At 48.8% G+C, this 20,988-nt stretch overlaps 2 protein-coding genes across 8 annotated transcripts in view; one reads left to right on the top strand and one right to left on the bottom strand.

The window, feature by feature from the left end:
• Positions 1–9,067, bottom strand: part of LOC144133534 (XK-related protein 6-like) — a 241,621-nt gene extending 232,554 nt beyond the window's left edge. The window contains exon 1 of the mRNA XM_077666697.1: positions 8,215–9,067. The gene's annotated coding sequence lies outside the window, so the exon portion shown is untranslated. The remainder of the gene's footprint in view (positions 1–8,214) is intronic.
• Positions 1–20,988, top strand: part of Nin (blastoderm-specific gene 25D) — a 477,176-nt gene that overhangs the window by 356,250 nt on the left and 99,938 nt on the right. For all 7 annotated transcript variants that reach the window (XM_077666694.1, XM_077666695.1, XM_077666690.1 and 4 more), the window contains exon 8: positions 8,565–8,637. In XM_077666694.1, coding sequence (XP_077522820.1) covers positions 8,565–8,637 — 73 coding nt within the window. The remainder of the gene's footprint in view (positions 1–8,564; positions 8,638–20,988) is intronic.

Below are 20,988 nucleotides of genomic sequence, written 5' to 3' on the forward strand. Positions count from 1 at the left end.
TCCTCAACTGCTCCACAGTGGAGTCCCAAAGGGCTCTGGCAAAGCGGGCGCGAGACGGGGCCTCGTCGTGCGGTGTCGCGGGCTAAGGATACCGACCATGTAGCGGGGTGAACAAGGGAAAGACTGGTCAGCTTTCGGCACGCAACGGATACCTTCGCATTCGGGACTGCAGCCAGAATACGGGCCAATGTTCTCACTCGCTCGTGAGGAGCCGTTACCTTGAGCTCGCAACTTCTGTTGTCTAGCCACGCCTATTGCTGTAAGCTGCTTCGCCTTTTTATGAGGAGAAACGGTTCAGTACTTGCTTTCTCTACTTTGTGATACAGGTGGCTCAAAAGGACAGTGCAAAAAATTCACAGGGATGCTTAATTGCGTGATGTGTTGGCAATGGGATTTCATTATAAGCTGTAGGCGCTTTTACCTGGAGCTTTGTGTCATTCTTTCATGGCTGTGTTTGCGGACCCCTGCATGTCTGTGTGCACACGCCCAGACATCTCTTCGGGTCGTATAAAGGGGGGGGGGGGGGGGGGGGGGGGGTGCGATGACTTCCCGATGGTATCGACAGGTGGCGACACGATTGAGGATACTTCGAAACCGATTGTTGTCACTTCCAGTATGGTGCCTTCACTTCCGGTCCTAATTATTCTAAGGCTTCTAATTATTTCGCATTAAAACAAGAAGGGAGCACTCTTGCCAGCATAATAATGGTGCATTCACAGTATAGCTTCAGCAAAAGCGGGAAGTGATGATAAAGCAAGTGCTAGGCATACGCGGCTAACCTCTTAGGAAGAACGTTTTAATTATTGAGCTGTCAGTTACCGCTCGCGTCGTCGGTACTTGCCCTGTCTGTGCAGTCTATGTGGGCTGCGGCTCTACCTAACTTTTTCACCAGAATTCTGCGGCGTTAAAGTTGCTTCTTTCGTGCTTTCCTTTCTTTTGCTTATTTTTTTTTTTAGGGTGGGGGGGGGGGGGGCATGTTCCGCCAGAAAGGGGACATTCTAAGGCCTGAAGATCAGAGGCGACGTGTCGATTCGATTGCTTTGTAACTTTCAGTCCCGCAGGGAATGCAAAAGTCAAGATAGATATTCCAAGCCACGGCTTCGCGAAAACTTGCCTAGGCGCTGTCTCTCTTTCAACACATTTCGCGTTCTCTCTGTCGTTTTTTTTTTTTTTTGTCACGGGTGCTTCTATGTTCAGATGCGGACAAAATGTATCAGATATGTCACTGGCAGGAAGCACGGCCAGTTCGAAAAAACAAGCCAAAAATACACTCGAAGCGCATGTCTACTACCTACTCATTCTTTTTCTTACGCTTCGTTTTTTTTTCTTTGCTTCCTTCTCTTTTTTTCCGACGATTTTGCTTTAACAAGGTTTAAAGTTCACGAACTTCTTGCATTATCTTTCTGGTCTTTGTCGCCGCTGTCGCGTTAAATTGATTCTTAAAGGTTGTTTTGTCTTTTCGTGAATTTTAAAGATTTCTTGTGCACATTATTTGAGATTTGGGGGTTCGACCTACGGGCATTTCGAAGCTTGCCTCCTGCCCAGAGTGTTTCGCAAGGCATATTCATCACACTTCTTGCTTTGACCACAGCGGTCGGTGTGGAGTCGAATCTTGTCAGCCGATTTCATAACTACCGTAGGCTACGCTTGATGGTTTCTCTCGGAATAAGTACTTAGTACCTCGATTTGAATTTAGTTCCACTGGCACTGAACTTCCAAACTGGTCTTTGTTGGCAGTTAAATTCGTAACCGATTCTAATATAAATTGCAGTGCCTACAGTCAACATATGGCTATTATTGTGTATGTGTTACTAGGTTTAGCTCCTTTCCTGATTTTTTTTTTTTTTGGTGCGGGCAGGTTTATTGCGTTACTTACTTTCAATGAAAATGGGTTGCGAGTGGCGAATAGTTTGAAATTTCCCACCATATTTTTTTTCTGTTCGCCGAGCTTTTTCCAATCTCTATTTAACCCACATCTACACCGATGCCTTTGGTTCAATCGATTTCTCGCGTTAGATTCTGCACACTCGAGGATATAACGCGTTCTTTGGGCGCGCGCAATCCTCTATCGATTGGCACTCTAGGCACTTTACCCTGGTCCCGGCGGGCACCTTTTTTTTCCCCTCTCGTCTGCGGATGACGAAATTGTCTACTTAGCGAGAATGCGCGTGCACACGTTGCGCGTTCGTTTCAACGTCGAACGCTGCTGTAATGGCGTCGAGTGCTGCGAGTGTTCGCAGGAGACGACAACTGTCTGAACTCGAGCAGAGCTGGGGAGGCTTTCGATCGTCTGCGCTTATCGTATGCGCATTTCAATCTGCCGAGAGATCACACCGGCTTTTTTCTCGTGCCCGTCTTGATGCGATCCTGGGTTGTTGAATTCGCGCCTTATATTTTCCTTTTCATCGCGTTCTCTCTTTTAAATCTCCTCCGCCACAGTCCTTTTTTCGTCATCCCGGATGATCTACCTTGGAAATCTCATTCGGCAGCTCGCCGTGTTGTGGACTGTTTTCGACACTGATGTCGCTGTGTTGATTTCTGTGCTATTTTTTTTTGTGAGTAGCGGCGTGTTTTGTTGTATTGGCAAAAAGCTTGGCGGCTCAGTTTCTCTCGAACCATTGATGCTTGTTCGCAGTGCGCCTGAACATCTCCTGAACGTTGCTGAAATATTCGATGACAGGAGATATGTCGATGCATGTTAAAGAAACTCCAGGCGCGTTTCGGAAACCTTAGGCCAATACCTTTGGTCGTGTCTTGTCTCATCCGCGTCTTTGTTTTACCAAATATTAAATGCCTTGCGCGGTATTGAGCCCTTGAAAATGCGCACCTTCTATAGACAAACTTACCAAGTGCTGTCTTGTTCATCGACTGAAGAAGAGAAACATCTATTTATTTTCTATTTTTTAATATATTGCTACACACATATAAACGTTCTCCTGACGTTTTGCGTTTTGAGGCATGCTAACGCTCTATGCCTTTCTGCTGATTTCATTAACTCATCTCAGTCTATCTTCGCACCCCTGACTGGGCACTGCATGCTGCGAATGTTCCTTCGATGTACTGAACTATATAACTAGACCTCCACGTTTCTAAATCAACTAGTCGCAGCTATTAGGCCCCGCAGCGGCGTATCCTAATGTGCAAAGCGTGCTGACCTTAACAACAACCGTGCAAAATTTCGAAGACCGGGCACTCCACTTGAGGCCGGGTGTACTTACGCATGTACTGTGCTTGATAACATCAGCGTTATAAAATTCTTTATATACAATGGCTGTTGTTAATATCTTAGACTTGCAGTAGCAATGCTCCTCAGTCGATGCTATTTGCGTGCACTTGTCGAGTGCTTTGCCATATACCGGGTATTTCACCTAAGATGTTCTGCAATTTTTTTAAAATAGGTATTTGGAGTTACAGGAGCGCTTTTTTCGGCGTATCATTGTGAGCGGTGTAGCGCATCTAAATACAGCTAAGACGTAGTGACTAGTAGGCTAGTTAACTAATATTGAGCAGTTAACTTTTAACTATTACTGTTAATGTCCTTATTTATTGAAAGGCGTGTAGCCGACCGTAAGTGATACTCATACCAGTGTTTACAATTTTGAAAACGCAGTTACTGTCAGCGCTGTGGCTGAACAAATTTTGGCTATTTCGACGAATAACGTGTGCTGGAGCAGTTACTACTCATTATTAGTTAACCAGCCTACTAGTTAGCACTCTTAGCTCTATTCTGATGCGCTACACCGCAGACAGTGCTGTGCTGAAAAAGAGCTCTTGTGACTCAAGAAGTCTATTTTAAAAAAACTGCGTAACGCCTTTGGCTTCATAGCAAGGTATGACACCTTAGTATGGCAAAACAGTGCAACAAATAATTTTTAATTGTTTTTGTTCAAATTACGTCGGATTGATCTAACAAAACACTGAAGACTGTAACTGAGTCATCTCAACTTATCTCTTTTTCCTCTACGCTGAGGTTTTTTTTTTCTTGTCCTTTTTTTTCTTTTTCCTAGTGATTTACATTCACTGAAACTCGCTAAAACTGTTCACTAGTTACTACGCTTTGGGAAAGCGGTCAACTCTGTACACAGCAAGAAGACAAGCTGCACATATGCTTATTAACGCAGCACTTCTTGCATTATCCGTGGTTGTTTTGCCGGCAGCTTTTAATATCCCCAAAGTATATCTACCGCATCGCTATCTGTTTGGTTTCTTACGCAGCGCGCGCTTAACATAACCACCTCGATTTTCTGCAAAACGGTTTTGTAATCCTCCCAGCGTAGCGCAGGGTTTAATGGTAAACATTGAGCTTATTTGTAACTACACTCAGTGTGCCCATAGACACTTTTGTGACCGGGTTGCGGTGTTTGTGTCACACGCATACATTGTCAGCCTTTGTATCTAATGGAACTGTATTCTTTGGCGCTACATACGCGTACTTTCTCGTTTAGTGAACCTTAATCGCCCCTCCCGCGTTATTATTGCTCAATTAGGAAACAGTCACAGACAGCCGTCGACTTCGTTGCCCGCTTTGCGACTCGCCTCTGCACGCCACGGCGCATTGAAAAGCCTTGCAACAAAGCCTCGTAATGGTTCCCCTTTTGTCCGGCCTATTTCTCGCGCAAGGTGTCCTCCCGAATCGCCGACCAAATGCGGCGATAATTGCGTCGCCGTGTCGATCGTGGTCGGAAATGACCGCTATTGGCGCTCGGCGCCAGAACTTTGTCTCGGGATGTATGTATGTCCTGCCCGATTCGCCATTCGATTGATGCGACGCAATTCTTATAAACTGTATTCATTCGATGGTGTCGCTGAATTCCGATAATGCCCAAAAGGACGACTGCTGATCGACGGTGTACCAAACGTTTTTGACCTTCACTTGGGTCTTTGCCTGTTTTTTTTATTTTTTTGGCCACAGCAATTGAGTTGCTGCACGCATTGTCACCTCTTCAGTGCGAGCACTCAACTAGTAGCTAAATTAGTTCATAAGCTGTTATCATCGGTTACAGCTTATTGCTATCATTGATTGACTGTATAATATATTGTCATTGTTAGGATCGATTGAAAGCATTTGTATTCCTACGAGAAAGCAGGTGGTCGTATCTGTCTTCACTGTCTTTCCTTTCTAAAGCTTCCTTTAGAAGATCAAAAAATAAACCATAATCCTTTATAAAAACCAAGTTCAAAGTCCTCCTCGCACGACCTTTTTCTGATCGCAAGTTTTGCCTTCAGTTCAATGATTGAACGGCTAATAATTAACCGTGAGTCGATTACTTTATTATATATTATATAAAAGCATAATCTGATTTTCTCAGCTAAGTAGCCAACAATGTCTCAAGTTTTATCAGCCTGTGGTGCACCTGTATATGCATTAACCTAATCCTAGGCTGCGTGAGACACCGCTCATTATGATAAATCCAGGCGCTCACAAACAACGACACAGAGGGGAAAACAGCGCTGTGTTGTTGTTTATGAGTGCCTGGATTTATCGTAATGAACGTATACCAACTAGCTCAGCTTTTTTGCCCTGTTGCAACTAAGACACCGCTGTTACGAAGACGAAGAGGTTTGCCTCCGTTGCTGCACTTCGCTAGAAGACGCTTTCCTAGACGGGGGCTTGATGTTGGCCAATGTGTCCTATCGGTTGTACGATGACAGAGAAGCAGCAGCAGACAGCAGTGGCCTCGTGGTATGAGCATCCGCCTTCTGTGCGGGAGGTGCGGGGCTCGATCCCCAGTGCGCCGTTGGTCCACCGTTGATACAGTGGGTGCAAGCTGTGTCTGTCCTGATTCTAGGTTTCCCGGGGTGAAATTCTTGGAGAATGGGTCCTCGACCCCACCGTAGATAAGAGCCACAAAATTGGCTTTACTGCACAAGGTGGGTTTTCGACCGCCCGAGGATCGATGATCCGACGAAGGAACGTTTCACCCCAAGCATTTCGCCCCAGAAAACCCGAGCACCAAGCCCGAGGCAATCTTGTACCCATTAGGAAACTGGTGGGTAACCTGCGGCAGTGGGGATCGAACCCAGCACCTCCCGCGAATGTAAGGCGGATGCGCTGACCACTAGTACACCGCTTCGGTGGCGCGGCATACTTACTTCTCAGCTTTTATTGGAAGTAAAATTAAGCCTAGCGCTCGGTTTCCGCGGTCAGTGAATGTTCAAGTCATCTCGGTGTGTATAGAAATTCTGCCTCTCGCCGCGTGTCCTGGTCCCTTTGCGTCGTTGTACCCGTAGTTCTTTTATATGGTTGCCATTAGAAACGCCACAGTGAAGAAAAAGTGTCCAGTGTTCGGCGCTGGGCTGTGTGCACCACCTGCCACAGTTGGCAGGTGGCGAAGTGGAGAGGGGGAAAATTATCTCTCCACTTGCATGGGAGAGGGGGGAGAGGCCGCCGCGGGAAGAGCCCAAAAACGAAAATTATAGCTCAGCAAAAATGACCTGTACCTACGGTTGGTAGGAGGAGCAGTCGAGAGAGGGAACTCTCTCCTGTTCACTTGTTGGGCAGAGGAGCAAGATGCCGGAAGGTGGTTTCCGCGGGAAAAAAGAGGCCAGAGGGAGGCTACCGTAGACGGGAGAGGTTCTGACGCTGCCGTAAGAACGCGCAACCTGAGGGTGATTGCCACGGGTACAACCCGGCGTGTGGCTACCATGGAAGGCCAGTAAGCCAATTCAATAAGCTTTCGATGGTTAATGCGCTAAGCCGGCAGCCTTATCTCTTCAAGCAGGGAGATGACCTTACGCTAACATATTGTCGTCACGTAATGATAATTGAGCGCTCCCATATTGCTCCCCCATTGATCTAGAAACGAGTAAGAAGTCGTCCTGTTTGCTAAGGCCCTGGGCCTCCAAAGCCCATGAAAGGAGAAGGTCCCTCGTCATCTCATGTAACTAAATATTTCTAGCGCTGGGGTATGGTATAAATTGGGCAGACAGGGAACTTTGGCAGAAACCAAATATTTGCAAAGTATCATTTTTAATTGTTAATTATCAGGTATGATTAGCGGTGTTAATTTTCTACTAACTCATCCTTACCCTGAGGCACTGTACATGCTTCCTCTTGGGATAACTTTGTTTTGCTTCACACCGACTCAATAAGTTGCGGCACTAAATTTAGATCCTAATGTATCGCAGAAGGGCGAAAAGAATCTTTGTACAGTACTCTCCCCCTTTAACTGACGTTCAGCTACCGTTATTGAAAATTCCTCCTAAGTATGCTAATGAATATGCATACCTAGCCAGGTGTCACTGACGTCATTGATAAAACAGTTAGCATTCTGTTTTATTTTAAGCTGTACTACATTTAGTGCCGCCGTGCACAATTTTTACTCACAGCGAGTACAAATGTGGAAGGCGGATCCAAAGCGGCGCCTGCATTCACTCATGCGGTATCGATTTTAAAGGATCATAATTCACTCGCCGTAGTCCGTAAATGGCTTTTATAAGGATTTACTGTTCGTTTATTTAATGGCCGGGAACTCGAGTAATGCGTGATCGTCAAGTTACTGCGAGCTTCATTTCTCATGCTAATTGTGCGCGCGTCCAGTTTGCGGCCAGAGCGCGATCACAGCCGCATCGGTCGTTTCCCTCAACCGGCTCCTCCTCTCTCAAATCCCTCCCTCCACGCTTCTGGCAATTTGCGAGCTGTGTCGAATTCCAGCACTGCTTATGTTAAGCTCTCTTCCATAGGGCTGACTCCTTAAATTAGGGCTTTTTATTTCGGTTATTTTTTTTACTTGTTTACGACATCTTGGCTTAATATGCTCGATCAAAAAGTAAGTCCTCCTTTGGGTCCAGTTGCTCAGTCTAGAGAACGGCGGCGGTCTGTGTACTATTTCCACCTTGTCGAAACTGATGTATCTTGTTTGTTATATCTCCGTAAGTTTAACAGATTGGATGCAGCATTGTCAAACTTCTACGCACCTTAAAAGTCGGCCCGTCAAGCGTGAGAGAGAAACCAACAGCGGTTGTTTGTGCTTGTTTCACCAACTGTCATCTTTTGTTGACTCGAGTTACTTGAGCTTGAATTGTGTATAAAAAAACATTCGTAGTTAGCATAACTATCTAAATGAAGAAGAGAGTCAGTACTGTTACGGTATTGACCCCCTTTTTTAACCGGTTGACAGAAAGAAGGAAAGTTAATCTTTTGTTGAGACCAAAAATATGCGGCGTCGTATTCGGTCGGCCAGATGGAGCCAAAACTGAACGTGCGAAACTTACCCGAGCTTGAAATCCCGACGACGAAAGATTCAGTCGGCTGGACGGAGAGAATCCTCTTGTACCTTTAGGGTTCCTGGCCTTGCTTGCTTGTTCTGTCTTTTTTTTCACAATAATCCTTGGCGAACGTCAAGAACCAGCAGCCAAATCACTTCAGTCTTCACAAATCTCCTTCACCGGTGCTCTTTAAGTGTTCATCCACGGGGTTCGAAACGCTGTCCCACTTGATCACCACTAGGACATCCTGCGCAGGCACCCCGTCATGGGAGCTGAATATCCGGCGTTCTCAGTCGCGAAGAAAAACGGCAGTCAGAATACTAAACTTGCGTTTTCGATTTCCTCCTTTTGCGCAGATACGCCGAGAGTCAAGCCGTGGTTGCCTTCTGGGAGTCCCTGGGCCTCAGCGGAGGAGCCAGCATACTCAAGGTAAGTGGCAGCTCTTCCTGCCGTTCCCGTACAATCCCCGTCTTCAGAAGTCGCCCGCAGCCGAAGACGACGTTTCAACAGTGCACTTAGCAGAGACTCCGGCACGCGTCGGTGTTTCCCGTAGAGCACTACGATGGGACGGCGACAATTCCGGGAGCAAAGGAGAAGCGCATCCCTGTCCGCAGTCTGTCCTTTCTTCCCCGCGAGTAGTTTGAACGGAAAGAACGCAGGACGAAGAACCGCTGCACTGCGTACGAGCGAAGAGAAGGCAAGGTTTCCCTTCTGACGCGCGCTCTTCCTTTCTCGAGTGGGCGCGCCTGTGTGACGGCGTCTGCAGGGCCGACTCCTCCGTTTCGACGGCTGCAACTGCGGAGCGGAGCAGAGCCGTGAATCACACCACGCGCACCAGCACCACCGCCACACGCACTACGGCGGCCCCGTGCGCGTGCGCTCCCAGAAGCGGCAACGACGAGGCTGTTTCTCTTTTTTCCCCTCTTTTTTTCTCCTCCCCTTTCCTCCTCAGCCGAGGGCCAGAACCCGCAGAGACAGAATGAAAGCGTCGACGAGAATGAGGGCCCTCCCCCTCTTCCAGTGTTTCTCGGCGTTGACACCCTCGCCCGTTTCCCTCTCCACTTTGCTTCTTCGTCGCGTGGAGAGAGGGGTACGGTCGGAGGAGCAGGATGGCGTAACGGGCCAGCCGTGTCCCCCTACTTTTTTCCCCCTCTCACTGCCCATCCCGGCGTTCCTTCCGTGGGGAAGGAAGAGGGAGAGATGGGGAGCACTGGGCATCTCCGCGAGGAGTTCAGCGGGAAGAGAAGCCGGCGGGGTGGGAAAAGGAGGAGAGATTTTGGGGAGACACCAGGCGGGCGAGAAGACGGAGGAGGATGAGAGCTGGGACGCAGGACCGAACCATTCCCGGCGTTAGGGGTAGGGCCCGTGCCCGCTGGACTCCGGGAGCAGCCTCCCTGCTTTGCTCCTCTCTTTGCCTCTCCCTGCTTTAGTTCTGAGGGGACGGGGAAGCGTGGCGGGATTGAGGGAAGCTGCGCGCGATGCGGAGAGGCAAGGCCCGCCACTGCCGCCGGCCGGCGCTACCGCGCTCCGTTTCGGCTCGCCCCCGAGGCTGCGCGTGGCGCTACGATCGCCATCTTGAGACATCTTTTCACGTCGCCCGCTGCTCTCCCTTCCCCCACGTGCTCTTCCTTCTTTTCTTATTATTCTTTTCGTTTTTGGTATCTGTCTTTCGCTCTCTACCAGCATACCCCTTCTGAGCCGCGCGATCCTTATTTCACTTGGCGACTGGGGGATAGTAGCAGCGTTTTCGGAGGCCACTTCCCCACGTGCCCGCTTCATTCTCGTTTTACCCTTCTGTGACTCCTAGTTTTGCGACGTTAGAGTTGTCCTAGGTTCCTAAGATTGGTCTTGGGGTTGTAGTAAAGATATTTTCTTCCCCTTACTCTTTCCCATTCGTCGTATCAGTCGTCTCCTTCCTTTTTTCCCTGTAGAATTCAACCGGTCCTGTTAGACTTTTTGATTATGAGCATAGGAGCAAAAAACCCGCGCCGATGAGCCTCGGAAGGGGAGATTGCCGTCATTTCTGCTCGTCTTCTCACGCACGCTTGCTGAAGAGGAATCAACGGCATGGCTGGAAACAGAAACACTTCTGAGGCGTTCAATTTGGTACAGCGACATCGATTGCTATCCTCATAAGGGGTTCTTACTTCTGAAATTAAAGTGAAAAATGTCTTCAGGGGGTCATGCATCAGACAGACACTTTTTCGGCATCATGAGTTTACGACGTCAGAAACATGAGCAAAAAGCCGAAGAAGTGGGCTTGACGAAGCCATGTTCCCTCTAAGTACAGGCTACTAAATTTGCACGGGCCTATTAACAAAACTACTAAGAGGAAAACTACTCGAAAAAAAAATGTGCTCGTATGACTGACTAATCTTTGCCTCATCATCATCATCATCAACCTGACTACACCCACTGCAGGGCAAATGCCTCTCTTAAGTCTCTCCAATTAACCCTATCCTTTGTAATCTGCGCCCACCCTATGCCTGCAAACTTCCTAATCTCATCAGACAACCTAACCTTCTGCCGCCCCCTGCTACGCTTGTCTTCTCTTGAAATCCACTCCGTTAACCTTAAGGACCAGCGGTTATCTTGCCTTCGCAGTACATGCCCTGGCCAAGCGCATTTCTTCCCCTTGATTTCGACTAGAATGTCATTAACACGCCTACATCTTTGTCTACATGATGATGAATGGTTCCCTTCCATATTAATCGCACCTCTACAAGGCATGTCAAAGCTAAAGGGAACATGACTGTGTCACCCAAGCCCAGGAAGGCGTACCTTACTGTTCTGGCTTTTTGTGAGTTGCAACACCGCCGTCGCGAGCAAAAGTGGGTGGGACCCACCCGCAACATAACGTAACTTAGCCGGGCACATGCCCGACTGAGCACACTGAGCACACGCGGGTAGGCAAATGTGGAGCTCGTTATGATGTGCGTGTTAACGGAGTGCTAGGCATCTGAGTAGTTGAGAATCCGGGGCCGCCGCAGGTTTTGTCGTAGCTCGGGCGCTGGTCGACTCACAGGTAAGGCACTCACAGAGTATATGCCTCTTAAAAACTGCCTATGGTCGTCCATCAATGTATTCTGACGTCCGACCCACGGTTGGTTTACATCTCGCGCCACCTGTTCCGAGTCGAGGGGCACGATGTAGTGGGACAGGGTCAGTGCGGGAAAACATTGGACTAAAAATGGAAAAGTTCGCGAGTAACGTTTCAAGAAGTGAGCCTGTCGGTGAGGCTTCACAGAAATTCTATTCTGTTCGCTTTTTCTCTTCATTCGTTCTTTCTCCAATGATGAACGTTGTTTTCGAATTTTTGAAATGAGTCATTCTCGAGAGGGCTAACATGCTATATTTAAGATTTTTCTTTTTGGTCGTCGCGACCAATGCAGTCACCCTTTATTTTATAGGGAAGGGAGGAAACGCCTTGTCGCATTATCCCGTGAGTTGACCTAACGCAGCGATATTCGCCATTTTCCAGCAGTCCGTTTTTTTTTCCTCTGGGTTCTTTTTTTTTTTATCCATTCGGCGGCCGTTCTCATTCTTTCCTATTTCTTGTGTTCGAACTCTCTTTTTTTCTTCTTATCCGGTGTCCTAACTTACACGAAGACGACATTCTCATCCAGTTCACTTGCGTTTTCTTCTTTCCTCGTATGTTCCTACTCCGTGTCCCGCCGTTTTATTTTTCGAGCCGCTTTTTTTCTCATCTTCCCCAGCTTCCTTTGTTTAGGCCCCTTGCATCTCTGGTAATGGTCGTCTGTTTTTTCTTTTTTGTCCTCTCTTTACCGCTCTGCGAATCCCCTTCGATTGCCCTAGGAGAAATCTCAATGAACGCCCTTGCTGTTTATTATTTTCTTCCTTGCGCCCTTGAGCGGAAGCGAAGATGGCCTCCTCTGCGTTTCTTTCTTTCCTAGCACCCTCCTCCCGCTTTGCGCCTACGGCTTTGTCTCCTTTGGTTCCTCGTTCGTATAACTGTCGAGGCGATAGGCGCGCCATTTTTCTCCATACTTGTGTGCCTCAGGGCTCATTCGTCTCTTTTTTGCACTTGCTCTTTTTTGTTTCCTACTTGGGCACCTCTTTTTTTTCCTCCTTGTGTCTCAAGGACCTTCAATGCCACACACCCCACGCGTAAGCTTTTTTTTTTCCTTAATGTTTTCACTGAGAACAACAGAATCAAGCAGATCCAAGGCAGTGAATATACAACAGAGCACGAAAAGATCTCCCATATGTTCTTCGAAGGCGATGTTTAGGCCAGTGTACGTACGCCGAAAGCGCCATCTAGATCAGGGCGGCGCAACTAGGCCGTAAACGCGAGTGTCCGGACACTGGCGCTGCGTTTTTGTTGACACCACACCGTAACTTTCGGTTTAGCCGGGCTCCCCATGCGCAGCTTTCGTTGTTCTAGTCTTTTCTTCTTCGTGCCTCTTTGTCGTTCGTGTGAATTCTTTCGTGTTCCTTCTGCTGCCTCTTAGAGTACTGAGTACCCATCCGAATGTTCGTGTCGGTTCTCCCTCTGATTTCTCTCTTTCTCTCTCTTCCTTAACGTGCTCAAGTGGTTAAACCTGATAGATAACGGGGCTTCCTGGGACATTGTGGCTTCCTGCCTTGAGTTTCGGTTCGCGTGATCCCTCGTTTGTTGCGGGCTTCCCTTCTTTTAGTTTGCGTTATTCCGTCTTGTTTTTCTTTGAAGCTTTCCATTTGTTCCGTTACTGCACGCTGTTCCGGGGTCCCTTGACCGAGCGGTCCTTAACCTTCAGAAATACGCAGTCGTGACTAGTTCCTGTGTTCTTTCATTCCCTTTGACTGAACCGGCATTGCCCTCCGGTCGTGTTACTTTCGGAATGTTTCGCTGCGTCCCGAACCCTCCGGGCTTTCCTCCGTAACTCATTTTGCTTTTCTTTCCTTCATTCCATGCGTAAAGCGAGCGGATACGGGAGGCGGGAGGGAACGGATACGCTCTCTTCCGTTTCCCTCGCCGCTTCCATTTGCGCGCTACGGTCAGGGCTACCGTTACGTCTTGTTCGAGGTCTGTCCGTCCCTCTGCGCCGTTTGGACGTCGTCGTCTTTCTTGCTACGTACGCTGTGGTCCCTAACGACGCCCACGTGGCTTTTCCTTAATGCCCGCTGCCCGTTGTCCGCGCATTATACCTCCGCAGTTTCCCTTTTTTCCCCATTCCCTTCATCTGCTCCTTCGGTTCGATATCATCTGGTTCGAACCTCCATTCATTTTGTCACCTCCCTCTCCGTTGCGCTCAAGCGCCATCATCCGTCCTCCTCGGCACCACGGTCTTGAAACGCGCCACCCATCGGAATGGTTTGGTGGGTGCGAGAGGAGGAGGAGAATGGCCATGTCTCTCCCCCCTGTGTGCGCCATCCTTTGTGTTCGGCTTCCCTGCCAAAGCCTTTGTCGCCCCCGCGCGCGGAGGATTGCTGTTCGAGAGTCGGACCGAACACGGTCATTACGACTCGCCGTAACGACGACACCCTCGCCGCCTTTTTCCACCTTTTCCCTTTTCGCCTCTTGTGCCCCTGCAACCTTAACTCCCTTTTTTCCCTCGCCACCTTCAGTCGGCACTCATCCCTGCTTTAGCCGTGCTCGCAAAGGATGGCTTACGGAAAGCTGGCGACGTCATCTTTATTTGCTACTTCCTTTCTCCTTTACATTCCTTTTATACTTCTGTCGTTTTTTACTTCTTTCTAGTTGTTTCCTTTATTGTTTCCCAAATTTTTTTGTCCATCGTCTTTATTAATTTCCTATATTCTCTATTCCCGATTTATTTTTTTGCCTCTGCCGCCTCCATGTATCGTTTTTCTCTGCTAAAAAGCCCTGGCGGCTTATTGTTCCTCGAACACCAAAAAGATACAGTTCGTTATGTCGATCTGCAATATTAGACTGCGTCGTTTCTTTTTATTCCGGGTGTCATATTCTGTCGCACACGTTTCCAAGGGGCATGTTTTCTATTTTTCATTTTGATTTGGTTCACCATACTGCACACTTGAGTGACCATAGCTGAGTTGGCGCATTTTCGATGTACTAGAAACGTTTCGTTGCAGATATCTTAAAGTAGTGCTTTTGAAAACGCCGAGATCAGCTTAATTCAAACACAAATATAGCGGCACTTCATAACCGTTGTTGCACGAATTTTGCGCGCCTACTCCTTCATTGTATATATTTTTTTTATTTTCGAGGCTCTTCGTGTCTGCCCCAGTTCTATTTATACCATTTATACCTCTATTCTATTTATACCAGCCAATTTATACCATTGTTTTTTGTTTTTCGTATCGCAAGACTTCCTTCGTTCGTGATCTTCCTCTATGGTTTTGTCTTCGTAGACCCCGGTAACACTTCTCCCTTTCTTTTTCCATCTGTTCAGATCTGTCAGATGCTGCTTTGTATTCGTTGCTCAGAAGCCCCCAAGTCCGACAAACAGCGAAACTAAACAATGGTTATTGTGAAGATTTTTCTGGCGTCAGCGGAGCTGTGTCCGAAGAGCCCCAAGGCGCAAGATGTTCTTTAGTTTACGCAAGGCGGGGGCCATAGTCCCATTTTCCAAGCATTTCGCCCTGAAAAACCGAGCACCAGTCTAGGGGAAAGCTTGTGCCCATTGTAATCACCGGTGGGTGCCTGGCGGCACTGGGGATCGAACCCTGCACCTCCCGCACGCGAGGCGGGTGCTCAAGCGTCTAGGCCACCCCTGCGGTCGCGAAACTAAACTATATTCCCAAGTACTCTTCGACTGTAGATCGTACGTGTGCAGTAGTGAGCTGGAGCATATTCTGAACGTCTCCCTGTTTGTGTGCCGTTCACGTCCATGGGCTCTCCACACTCCTTGCTCGAGGAAAGGAAATCTCATAAATTTGATTACTTTTCATTCAATGATTTCAGATTCATCCAGTGATTTCTGCTTGCCTTGCCTGTTGCCTAAATACTATTTCCAATTAAATAACAAGCGTTTATACGAGTAGCAAGGGATAAAATTTTCATCTCTTGTTTAATGATGTGAAAGCAGCGCCTATTATGACAAATTTGCAAAATCACTCTTAGGGCCTGAGCAACGCCAGTGGTGCAGCCACAAAGCGAACACGCGAAGGAAAGCCTCAGGGTGCTTGCCAACGTTTCGACAAGAGGAATTCAGTAAGAAAGCAGGAATATTGAATGCAATGGGTTACAGCGATTTTATCTCTGTTTCTAGTATTAGGTATCGCAAGTGGAATAATGAAGCATAGGCCGCTCGTAAAGCAGATCCAACCAGATTATGCCTGAGGCTGCAGGTGCTGGGCGCACTTGTGACACGATGCAAAGTGAAACACTCACTCTTAACCATTTACCTAGGCCCTAGCCAGCTGGCGACAGCTTGAATCCACGCCCCTGATCACGGCGTGTCGTGTTAAACAGCCATGTTTCCTTGTTTTTTCTCCTCCTCCCTGCCTCCCTCTTTCTCTACTGTCGTTTGCTCTGAGTGTGCCCTCGACAAAGTTCACCCAGATGTGCAGTGCAGAATAAGCCGTGCGGAAAGAGAAAAAACATTCCTCCATGGTGGACGACACATCAGATGAACTTGCTTGGACAGCGCCAACTCGACTTTTCCCGGGAACCAGTTCCTCGCTCTGTGGCGCCTCCACGTCTCGCTCGAAAGATGAGCATCGCTTTCGGGATGTTGTGCTGCTTGTTTTCTTCTCGCGACAAAATCCCTAGCTTGATGGTCTGGCCTCATTAGCGGCGTTTCGTCTCTTCGCGGCGCAAAAGTAACGAAAAACAATGAAATCGAGGCATCGTGACAGCGATGACGCTGAGCAACACTCTCGCTGCCACCACACGCCAGCCAGGCCGGTGGCTTCTTGTTTTCTGGGTAGGTGACACCGCAGGGAACCCCCGAGGACCTGTAAAAATGAGCAGCGTCTTGTCTCGTCTCTTGAGCGTATTTTTTGGCCTTATTGAAGGCTGTGCCTTTTTACCCTCATTCTTTTTTTTTCTTTTTTTCACCTCTCTTCGTTCAGCAATGAAACCTTCCAAGCGACTCACCTCGCCTTGCTTCTTGTCCTCGTCATGAGAGGCCCACCATTTTTTCCTGCATTTGTTTTGCTTTTACTTTTTATTCAGGACGAGGTGTGGAGCGTGGATAATAATAACTTCTATTTGTCAGTCGTTCAAAAGCGCTCTGAAGGTATTAAGTGACGGTAACAGAGGCCGAATGCTGATCCTTTGAAAGCGGGCAACGCAAGGAAGCACTGACGTATCAGTGGACAATGACGTCCTAGCACCACTCATGTCGGGCGCTGCCACTTTGAGATCAGGTTCCTCGCTTTTTCTGCATCATCCCTATAGGGACGCATCAGCTACATAGGTGGTCACGCATTCTGTTGCCTTTTTCTCACTTTCGAGTGTGCTCTGGCCATCAAATTTAAAAATCACTTCGGCTTTACTTCCACGATACTTTTTATCTTCTTGGGTCTGGATACATTCGTAATTAGATCTTTGATATGCTGTGTGTTTGCTGTCTCTTAGAAGGAACTCCGGTCCTTAATTTGGCAAGCAAAACTAGTTCGCTTTTCATCTGAGCCTACCCACATCTTCATGATGTGGATGAACTGGCATTAATTGAGTTTATTTGCGTAGAATCAGTTACGATGTCCTGTGCTCTTAGGCTTACCAAATGAAACGGCTCTTGTTGTTTAAGAATCCTAAGGTGGGTAGGCGAACACGCGCGACCCGAACGCCGACTTCTTATAGACTGCTGATTGCGCCTACAGCGCCCCTAGCGGTTGCTCGCTTTTTCGTTCATTGCTGCTGCCGTGAGTGGAGACATCGCACTTCACGCTGCATAATTTTCGAGCACTGCAGTCCTTTTATATGTGTTTGTGTGGCTTCTTAAGTCGGAAAGCGCTGAATGATTGGGGATCAAGTGTAATGGAAACACTTGGAGTGACACCTGCCTCCGGATTTTCGTTTTGGGGGAAAAAAAGGTAGCAGCGCTATGAGAACCGGAACAAAGGAACCGTACGTCAGTACTGTTTGTGCAAGCCACCTTTGTGCTTGTTCGGTGTGAACCAAGTGCTTAAAGCGAGGACGGGGACTGGTATTGCCCAGAGTGGAATTGTGTGGGACTAGCTGTGTGTTTTCCGAGGTAAAGAAAGAGGATTCCATTTCTCTAGTCGGGGTTTGACGCCTTCAGTTTGCCCAGTTCGTCGACGGGTTCGAGGTTTTTGTTTATACACTACCACTGGCGAGCTTACGCGATTCCAGCCATAGCTCCCGTAAGAAGCTCTGCAATCCTGGGTGCAAACATTGGCGCGAATGTTGGTCTCCAGCGATTTCTTCGCGAAACGCAAGCGACAGCGCAAACCGAAGACAGGAGGCGTAGAGGAGAAGACAGCACGGGCGCTAACTTTCATCAGCACTTTCTGCGACGAACGTAAACTCCACAGTGCATCTGTGTTTGCGCAAACGGACCTCGATCGATCAGATGGGGCCAATCGCTAAATGTCACCTGGCTACCAGGGCAATTTGCGCTCCGCTGTAGCTCACTGCGTGTGGCGCTCGGCAGCTGAGGCCAGAGTCGCTGAATCGAATCTCGGCTGCAGCGGTTGCGTTTCGATGGAGGGAGATGCAAAAATCTGCTTTCGCTGCTCCACCATCTCAGTGCAAGAACCCCACGGGGTCGAAATTGATTCGGAGCCTTTTGCTACGGCCTCTCCCATACCCAGAGTGCATGCAGCTCCGGGTTAATAATCCCCATAAACGTGCCGTAACAAGATAAGGAAACGCATGCGCGAGCACTGCCACCAGAAGTAAAAAAATAATAATTTCTGATTGGGAAGCTGTAAAGTGGGAGTTTTCTTCAGAGCACAACCACCGCACGCTGTTGAGAAAAATTGTCTGGTGTGAATTACTGTTATCTCACTGGCCTTCTATGCAAAAATAGAGGGAGTGAGACGTTTTGCATAGAGAGCTGCTGCGTAGCATTTTTTGGAGTTCAAGCGTATTATCGAAATTTTACAGTAGTTTCCTCACTTTCTCGTGATGATATACAACAGACTACGCAACCGTGCGGCATCCAATTTCTTGGCAGTAATGTTTCTCATTCTGCGACCTCAATTCGTCTGATTTGCGCAGGGAAGTCTACGTTTGTAATGTCACAAACATTACCCGTTCCTCTATATGCCTATACTCGCTTCGACCTGCCGCGGGCCCTCGACTACTGATCCGGAGTTCCCGGGTTCGAACCCGACCGCGGCGGCTGAGTTTAGGCGCCCGTGTGCTGTGCGATGCCAGTGCACGTTAAAGATTCCCCGGGGGGGTCGAAATTATTCCGGAGCCCTCCACTACGGCACCTCTTTCTTCTTTCACTCCCTCCTTTATCCCTTCCCTTGCGGCGCGGTTCAGCGGTCCAACGATATATGAGTCAGATACGGCGCCATTTCCTTTCCCCCCAAAACCAATTATTACTATTATTACTATAATCGCTTCGCACTTGCTGGACGAGAAAAAGTAGAGCTATTGCTAGTTGTTATCGATCTGTTCAGACATTTCACGAATAAGCTGGGCGCTCCCAGTTGCTGGTTTAGCCACTGTTACGTCTCGCCTACCTACGACGCGCGGTATAGCCGGCGCGGATGCAACGGACGCCGCGGCTTCGTTCATCGCCGCCGCGACGCCTCCCGCCAAGCGCGTCCAGGCATGTTTCAGTGCCACGTGTCGTCGTGCGTGCGTGTGTGTGTGTGTGCTTGTTTTGCCCACGCTTGTCAAAGCGCGGCAGCCGGGGAGAGGAGCTCCTCAACTGGGAGGCGAGGAGGTCTGACCGGCGCCGGCCTGGCGGACGCGCCCGTCACGCCTGAACATGTTCAAGCGTCGCCGTATCGGATGACTCTTCCCAAGCCGTTCCCTCTTGCCCTCGACTCCGAGGGTATAAAAAAAGACAGCTGCGCCGGACGCGAGAGAGACTTCGATTCCTTCCTTCGAGTAACGTGGTCGCCCTGACCGGCTGCTCTTTTGCGATGCCAGAATAAACAAGTTGTTCTGTTGCCAGTCGAGTCATCCTTTGCCGGGACCTTCGGATGTTTCCAGCTTTGCCCCAGGCCGCCAGGCCAACGCTACCCTTGGGGCTTACAACCCAAATGCAACAACTGGTTGCCAGCGGTGAGATCCCGACAACGGAGGCCAGCAGCGAAGATATGCGGTCAACTGTATGCTGAGCAGCACAACGATCATCCGGGAGCAGTGCAACGAGCCCTGTGTGATGACTGGTTGCCTGCAGCGGAACGACTGCGCTGAATTCGTGGCTGCGAGGTTTGGTGAGTGCGGGACTTTCTTCTTCTGAGTTTTGCCAGGCTTTTGTTAGTGTCAGAAACAGAGCTGGTAATTGTGGTTGTCGTTGCTGCCGGGTTAGTTTGCGGCAAGACAATAGTAGGCAGTAGAGAAAGCAGCATTCGGAGCAGCCATGGATTTGAAGTCGTTGCGCAAACCGAAATTGCTGGAGCTTGCAAGAGAGTTGGGTCTTGATGTCTCAGACAAACTCAGAAAACCAGAACTGCTAAGGGCGATTCTTGAGTTGGAGGCTGAGGATGACGAGCTGTCGGAATGCCTTGAGACCATTGAGGAGAGGGAACAAAAAGAGAAAGAGGAGCGCGAACGTAAAGAACAAAAAGAGAAAGAGGAGCGCGAACGTAAAGAACAAAAAGAGAAAGACGAGCGCGAACGTAAAGAACAAAAAGAGAAAGAGGAGCGCGAACGGAAAGAACAAAAAGAGAAAGAGGAGCGCGAACGTAAAGAGCAAAAAGAGAAAGAAGAGCGCGACCACGCTTTAGAAATGAAGCGTCTCGAGGTAGAGATGGAACGCGCTCGTAATGGAAGTCAGGCACACGGTGCAGGAGAACGGGTATCGTTCAAAATGACTGACCTGATGCGGCCGTTTAAGCTTGGAGAGGACATTGGTTTGTTCCTGGTTAACTTTGAGCGAACGTGCGAGAAGCAGGGGTTCTCTCGGGAAACGTGGCCACAGCGCTTGCTCACTTTGTTACCCGGCGAGGCGGCCGACGTAGTCGCTCGCTTGAAGAGAGAGGAGGCAGAGGATTTCGACCAAGTGAAATCGAGTCTGCTAAAAAAGTACAGGCTGTCAGCGGAGGCGTTCCGTCGGAAGTTTCGGGAAAATGAAAAAGGCAGAAATGAGTCATATACAGAGTTTGCCTACAGGCTTATGTCAAACATGCAGGAGTGGCTCAAAGAAGAGAAAGCGTTTGGTGACCACGAGAAAATTCTGCAGTGTTTCGGGCTGGAACAGTTTTATAGTCGGTTACCTGAGAACGTGCGGTACTGGGTCTTGGATAGGCCAGACGTTAGTACAGTGGCTAAAGCCGCCGAGCTAGCCGAGGAGTTTGTGACGCGTCGGGCTCGCGGAGCTAAGGACGGTCAAAAGGGTGAATTTGGCTCCAAGTCTGAGAGGCCGAAGTTCACACCCATGAGAGCAAGGGGGGACACGCGTAGTGCGGATGCGAGTGAAAGCAGTCCGACCGAACGTAAGGAGACGGCGGCAGCCGAAGCCGAACGCAGAAAGCGGTTCGAGGCGAGGCAAGCGCGCGTGTGTTATACGTGCCAGAAGCCGGGTCACTTTTCGGCGCAGTGTCCAGAAACAAAAACAAAAGTCGTTTTTTTGTCATTATGCAGCACTGACGAGAACATGAAGCTTCTCGAGCCTTACATGCGAGACTTCCTCGTGAACGGGAAAGAGTGCCGAGTGCTTCGTGATTCCGCAGCTACAATGGATGTAGTTCACCCCTCTTACG

The sequence above is a fragment of the Amblyomma americanum genome, chromosome 5, assembly GCF_052857255.1.
Source record: "Amblyomma americanum isolate KBUSLIRL-KWMA chromosome 5, ASM5285725v1, whole genome shotgun sequence".
Taxonomy (NCBI): Eukaryota; Metazoa; Arthropoda; class Arachnida; order Ixodida; family Ixodidae; genus Amblyomma; species Amblyomma americanum.